Here is a 7,800-nt window from a genome sequence, read left to right as displayed (position 1 = left end):
AATATTTTTAATATGGTAATGTTCTTCAGGTTCCTATATAAGGAAGGAAGTGTGGGTGGCTGCAATATCAGAGTAAACTGCCAGAGATAATGGCTAAGGCATATGATATGATGATAATAATAACAATAATAATAATAATAGTCGGATGTGGCTCTTCACCACACACGGACGGTCTTGAGCAAGGAGAGGCTCTTGGATGCCTAGCATCTGTATTGCGCTTCACTTACTCCTGGGTGGGTGAGGACCAGTGTCCAGCATAGTCAGACTATGATGGTGAAAGGTACTACCTCTCCCCATTACCTTAACCCCTTAGTCATATTGAAAAACTTGGGGGGAAAAAATCCTGACTTTTTTGGTCTTGAATAATGTATCCCAGGAATGATACCTATGGCTGATACATCTTTGGTTATAAGGCCTTTTGTGACTATAAACACAGAAAACATTACAGCAGGCATGCAAACTTTCAGCTTCATGGTTATTGCACATATTATATGTCCTTAAAGAGTACAGATTCCCATAAGATGTGTTACTAGAAATTCAAAGATCCAAAAATGTCAGTGGCATTTCAAAATCATGTAAGTCAGTTCTTTAATCTGTATCGCATGGGAATAGGAAATTCAAACCCTCCTATGTATTATGGGGCTGCTGGCTGGACTTAAACTCTGGAATTTATGATTTATCAGCATGCAAATGTGATGCGGGGCCAGATGGACTGCAGTATAAACCACGACACAAGGATTACAAAGGTTAATATTTGTATTAAATTCAAAGCTATTTGAAGCATGAATTATATAAACTGCATTCTATTATTACTACTACTAATTATAATATTGTATGTAAATTAGTCCTTTTGCAAAATGATTGCTGAAAAATTATTTTTAAACTCTAGTATTTCTAAAACCTTTTAACACTACAAAATTAACACAACTTTAATGCAAAAAACTGTGCAGTTTCCCAGCATAGTTTGCCACACAATTGGATCTGGATGTTACTAAACACCTTTCAGTTAGCATGTGGTAGGAGTGAGAAGTTGGGGTGAAGCAGTTTTGATCTCTTTTAAAGTACAAACGTGGCACCATGAATATATGTCAGAATGTGCATACCTCTCAAATTATGGTTGTTGTTTACTATATTGTAGAAATGTCTGTGCTTTGAATCATGACTATTTTCTCTACAGTAATTTCATTTTCTTATCTGCAATGATTTTTGTTTCTGGAATTGGAAGAAACTTATGGAAGATAAAACATTCAAAACTATGCATTTGTACATTTATTGAGCTCATAGAACAATAATTTATGTACGATAACAATAAAATCACAAAACTATACATTTGTGCCTGTTTACAAGACAGTAATATGCACAATATGATCATCCCTGAACTTATAGTATGGTATGGAATGTAGTAAAACAACTAAAATAAGTTTCACAAAATATCCAACATTCTGAAAACATGAAACATCAAGAATCAAAAACAACATACATTAATATTCTCCTTAAATCTGTTTGCACCTGGTGCATCCTTACATACCTACTTTACAGATTCTATGTACAGTCAATAAAATCTCTGTTTATAGTTGCATTTAAATAATATTACAAAATTATTAGACAATATGAACTGGTAATGTTATACAGTACATTAAATTACATGGAGAGGTTAGCAAAATTGGTACTGGTGTTTACAGTAATACCTCACTATTCAGAATTATGTTATACATCAGGTACTTAAAATAAGAATTTATTTCCATTATATCAGTTTTACAAAAATAAGCACCAAGGAAATGTGCAGCCATCTTTGGTATCTACTTGCACTAGATATAGTTATAGATATTCTAGTGGTAAACAGTTTCTATTCCAGCATCTCACATCTTTAGATTCTAATATGTGGAACTCAAGAAGATGCTCCTTACAGCCTCCATAAAAATGAACATTTCACCTATAATACAATATTATTCTTGATACAGAAAGCTAAAATTTGAAGTCTCACATGCACAATCACACCAGAAGTTTAAATTTAATTCATTCTGCAGGCTAACACTGGATAAAACATGCAACCAAACGTATCACCTGTCGTATAGTGCTATTCCTCTCTATTAACATTTAAAATCTACAATCCTCCTTATTTGGAATCAGTTCCAGCAAGTTTCAAGGCAGAATCATACATGAAAATACATACTTCATGGTCTTATTTTCATAATCACTGAGGTAAAAGTGACTACAGGGAACTAATTTGTAATTTGTTGATTTTAATAAATATTCTTATTATTTTAGTGCTTATGTTTTGTGTGTCCATGGACCATTAAGTATGAATGTACTTTCAAAGCTTTGAACAAAGTGAAATAACAGTTCATTTAATTTGCATAACATTATTTGTCTGACCCTAGTTTTCATTTACAGCTGTACACCAAATTTCACACATAGCTTACAGATCACTTAAGGCCCACAGACAAACAAAAGATATGAGAATCTGACAGTTTATTTTGTTATAACCAATAATAATAAATACCTCTCCTTTCAATATTACGAGTTTCCTAACGATCAAGCTGAAAGTGAAACTGAAATTTAAATAAAATTCATTTTCAAAAACAGACGAGACTATTAAAGATCAAGTTATTTACTACACAAACAGGAATTCTGGTGTTATTTCACCTTGCATGCGATTATCAAGACACCCAAGGCATCAGTTTCATTTAGCTTGTCTTACACATTTTATTACATGATTATATGGCCATTAAAAACATATATTTGGGGGAAGACAATCTCCCTTTCTCATATTTGAACCCATTTCGAGTTTAGATACCTCTGATCCTATACAACTCAGGCAGAAGCAGATTAATCTTTGAGAAAAAAAGCAACACAGGAGGATGTTGTATGCTGGGCAGCTGTGTACTAACACACACACACACACACACACACACACACACACACACACACACACACAAGTATGAATGTACAATTATACATAAGGATACTGCAAGCAGACACGCACCATTACCAGTGATCACATGTGCACAACAGAAAAGTATGGGGCACTACACATATTACTTGCAGAGTGTTTTACAAAAATAGCAAAATATTATTCCAGCTTTCAATACTTAGTACAAAGATACCTAATAATTTGTATTCCAACTTGTTTTAACAAGAATTAACATTCTTATGTTGCTGTCTTGTTTAATTATGATGTAGAGGCAGTTTTGTGTTCAAGTCTGATATGATTGGTGTTCTTTGGATGGTCCCCCTCTAAAATAATTTTCATGCAAAGTAATCCATCATATTCCATTCATTAATGTCAAACATTTAAAATTACCTTTCTTCCAATCCACAAATATTTTGATAAATTCATGTGTTATCAGTGCATTTATAAAGTCTGTAAAGTGATTTAACAACCTTATGAGCTACTCTTCTAACAGCTTCTTAGTGAAATATATTTATATGTATATTGAAATAATTATTTCCTGACCTAATTACATTATAAGTTATTTGGACAAGTATTTGATAATTACCTTAGGATATATATATATTGGTAATTTGGATAGGAATCTCATGGAAAGTACCATGTTTATGTCTCCACATCAGACAGTAAGAACTGCTACAAAGTTGTCTGAGAAAGAAGTTTTTTTCAAAGTTTAAGACATTAATGAACAAAGTTTGAAGCATGGCTTTGATATCATAAGTTACCTATTATTTTAGCATATATTTATGAGAATTTAAGATGTTCTCATTCTTTTTGGTAGCACCTGGCACTTACACTAATATTATTGTGCCTTACTACTACCAAAAACTACAGACAAATCCACCAAGAACTTCATAAACACAATGGACAAGGAATTTTATAATTATGATGGTAATTTAAAATCAAATCATATAAATAGCTTTCAGAACTCCCAGATATGACATAATGGGAACATCCACAAATAGCATTCATCTTTCCCTAATTCTCACAGAGTTAATGCACCAGTGGAAGTGTTTCTAGTAACGCCAAAGAAAGTAAAGTTTAACACAGCAGTCTTCCATCAATATTTACAAATTTGCTCATGGTAATAATTTGAAGTACGTGTCCCTTGCAAATAAAACATGTATATACTATCTTTGCAGTAAGAGAACTGCAGAATTGTCTTTATGGAATCTGTGTATATCACAGGTACAGGCAAACAACTTAATGAATTGAACAAAGAACCTTTTGCCCATTCTGGGAATCTGAATTTGGAATGTCAGAACTTCTGTAACAAACAGCATGATAACCTAGTACACTTCCAACCTGAAACAATACTACGTAATTAAATGTATCTAGAATGCAGAATCATTGGTTTCCATTTCATGCCCAAAACCACAATGAGTTAATATCAGAAAGCTACTTTTAGCTGTGATCTGAACATTTTTTCATCAGAAATTCATGGCAAAAAGGAAACTGCTTCTACCTCTTCACTGGTTTTATAAGATGAATTAAGAACATTATCCACTTGAAGTGTACATATTCCACATTCTGAGAATGAATGGCTTGTCATAAGTTCAAAGCCTTGCTTCAAACAGTAGAAATGCTACTCATATATAACATAATTATCCAGGAAGTAAACACTAAACCTGAATAGTAATATGAATTGTATACAGACTGGATTATAGGTGTGTTCTGTGGATAAACACAACAAAACATTTGAATACTGCCAATTTACATGTACATATTTAAAATACCAGTATTCTGCTTGAAAATACAGATATTCAAACCAGAAAAAAGACCTTGCATGACCTGAAAGGAACAATAACTTAGTTGAACCACCAAAACACATGTAAATGCACAACATCCTTGGCACTTTCATTTTATGTACTTCTCGCAGGAATGGAAAACATTTCAAGAACACATAATTACTAATTGAAACCAGTTTTAAATTAACAATTTTGGCACATTAAAAAGAAATCTGTAACTACTAACTAAACAAGAGAATCTTTTCTGTATTTAGTCAAATCTTCAACACCATCTACACTTATTTGTATCCCAATTAGTCCAAGCTCTTAAGCCCCTATGTTCCAAACCTTACAGAGTGCAAGATACAGTAGACTCTCATTTATGAATGCTAATGGTCAGGTTTCTTAACATGAGAGACTAAAAGCAAGGTTAGAACAAGCCAATGCAAAAACAGCCTGCATAAGACTATATCAGCGTTTTAACAAAACAAAGCGCACACAAACAGAAATGGAGTAACTGTACGTTTCAAAACTGCAAGTGCATATATAGTTTGATTTGTCTCCTCTCTCCCCTTACTTCTTTAACTTTAGAAGACTGCATGGGACAAACATGTAAGAACTTTTTATCACATAATGATAAATTAGTGATGTGCAATCCAGAAGACTGATTCCAGGAGAAAGCATTAGATTTGCTATTGTGACTGATAAAATAAAAAGATATATATCTTCTTTACTTAAAACACCCATAAAACTAAGTACTTAAACAGCATGTATCAATAAGCAATTAAAGAGTCTAAAACCCTGTTTAAAATTTCCACATACAGCCATCCCAGTGCCTTTTGTATTATTGTAGACTTTCACAATGTTAAAAACAATGACAAAATGTTGTCATTAAAATAATAAAATATTAATTCACAAATTACAACTTTGCTCCTTTAAATAATTTTGCAAAAGTGTATCACATGAATTACTAAAATCATAACTCATGCTTTATTGCACATCTTATATTTTATATATAAGAATTTTATGCTGCACACTTTCATCAAGATTGAATGTATCTTGTGTATATTCACAAATATTGTCAGATTTAACAGGGCCGAACTGAACCAAAGCTTAAGGGTACAAATAATCTGCATGTAGCAAAGCATTCAAGAATAGTACATGCCTCATGAAGCACAGGTAAGTATTTATTTCTTTACCATATCAAGATCACGCTACCATCATATTTCATGAATGAAAAAGCCTACTGGAACAAGTGGCACTACTGACATATGTGGAGATGCCTCTATCATGTTCATAAGAATTAAAATTACATATGATACTTAAGCAAGCTTCTCTGTTTGTTGGTAATTTTCCAGGGGTGCTGATATCTCACACCAAGACTACATAACACACTGATAAATGAGAGTGTACTGTACTTCTGTAGACATGTTTAGCGTAATACTAGTTAAAATAACCAAAACATCCTGATAATAACCCACATATATATGGGCAAGTAGCACCTACTTAATATGACATAATTATCATATGCATCAACAACCAAGTATGAAATGATATTTATATATTTTGTTTCTGCACTGAACAATATACTGCATGGTAATCCAATATCCAGATATTATGAATGATACTGATAAGTATGCATACCACATAGCTTGAGGATAGCACCACTTGCAGCAGCTAATTTACTTTGATAACATGTTTTGTAAGTAATCAAAGTGGCACCATTCCTTATAGCAAAATTGGAAAACCTTGTCTTGTAGATGTACACTACACATAAATGGTGGGCAATATCGGTCAATATTTTATTTTGGTACACATTAACTGTCTGAAACACTGGAGTAAGATCTGTCTGTTGTATTGGTTGTTGCTTCATAAACATATTCAAATCTGATGATCACTTTGAGGGAGACTGGTGAGCTGAAGTGGCTGGTAAGTGACGATGTTGGCATTGAAGAAACTGACAGCTGGTATGTCAGGGTAGGAACTCCACATAATTTTCAGGAACAAGACCTGTCTTCCCATTGAGTGTCCCTTCCAACCAACCAGGTTCCAGTGATGGTCGCACTGGAAGATACAACAGTAATATGGATGTCTAGACACTTTTACAGTCTTACGGTTCTCTCTTATTTGTACAAAAAATAAGCCTGCTATACAACTTTAATTATTTTCTGAGCCCAGTTAAAAACAGAAAGCAAGCAATAATTATTTTTCTTCCAGCACAAACACTGACCTCTACAACATAGACTGTAAATACTAGAATTCCCACTTCCTTTAAATTTAGCCATCTTATGAAAACTTACCATTTGTTATTATCTGATTAGGTTCAAATGACAGCTCTCCATCATTTTCTCCCAAACATGCATACAATGTCCGTACTCTTCTGTTGGGGAAAGAGAGAACAAGATTAATATAATTTATGTTCCACATAAGCATTATTCCCAGTAACTATTTATCTTATTAATTAAACTATTTTAACAGTGCTTTCAGTATCTAGATTATACATCACTGGATGAGAGGATGAGAGTGAGTAATGAATTGGAAAGGATGTGGAAGTGGTTGTGGCCTAATTTAAGGTACTATCCTGACAACTACCTGGAGGGTATGAGGAAAACCACAAGAAAATCAGATAGGATAGCTGGTCTCTGAGCCAAGACTTGAACACAGGAACTCCTGAATATGAAGCGAGAGAGCTAATCACTCAATTATGACATCTGGATAACTATTCATATTAAATGGTACTGATACTTCAAAGTGGTAAAAGACAGTAGTATGTAGCATGTTTACAATGGGTTATAAAACAATAAAGATGCAGTGAGAACACTTAGTAGCACACAATCCTGGGAAACATACAGAGAAGATAAAGTTATAATCTTCATGTGGAAAAAATGCAGTTTACATTTCAACAGTTGCACTGTACACTTTCTGACATTCTCTTTCCAGTGTTTTACTGCGCATGCAATTTGTTTCACATCAAATATCAACATATCTCTATGTCCAGTAAAAGCAATACAATATCTCAAGCCAAACATAAAGCTGCAAATTTCAAAACAATTGGTAACAACACAGAAAAATAAAATCCCACAACTTAATGCATTCAACAGTACATATAAATAGCAGTGCATA

The 7,800-nt window shown here is 33.3% G+C and overlaps 1 protein-coding gene across 12 annotated transcripts in view; it reads right to left on the bottom strand.

Moving 5' to 3' along the window:
- Positions 1-1,254: 1,254 nt before the first annotated feature.
- Graf (GTPase regulator associated with FAK) overlaps positions 1,255-7,800 on the bottom strand; it is a 60,467-nt gene continuing 53,921 nt past the window's right edge. For all 12 annotated transcript variants that reach the window (XM_022069725.2, XM_022069727.2, XM_022069726.2 and 9 more), the window contains 2 exons: positions 6,978-7,057; positions 1,255-6,741 (listed from right to left, as the gene is read on the bottom strand). In XM_022069725.2, the coding sequence (XP_021925417.1) occupies positions 6,650-6,741; positions 6,978-7,057 (172 nt within the window). In that variant the 3' untranslated portion in view covers positions 1,255-6,649. The remainder of the gene's footprint in view (positions 6,742-6,977; positions 7,058-7,800) is intronic.

This window comes from Zootermopsis nevadensis, unplaced genomic scaffold, assembly GCF_977971745.1.
Source record: "Zootermopsis nevadensis isolate Lab colony 2312 unplaced genomic scaffold, Znev_1.0 Znev_ptg000012l, whole genome shotgun sequence".
Taxonomy (NCBI): Eukaryota; Metazoa; Arthropoda; class Insecta; order Blattodea; family Termopsidae; genus Zootermopsis; species Zootermopsis nevadensis.
The sequence above is the reverse complement of the archived record's forward strand: the minus strand, read 5'-3'. Positions and strand labels throughout refer to the sequence as shown.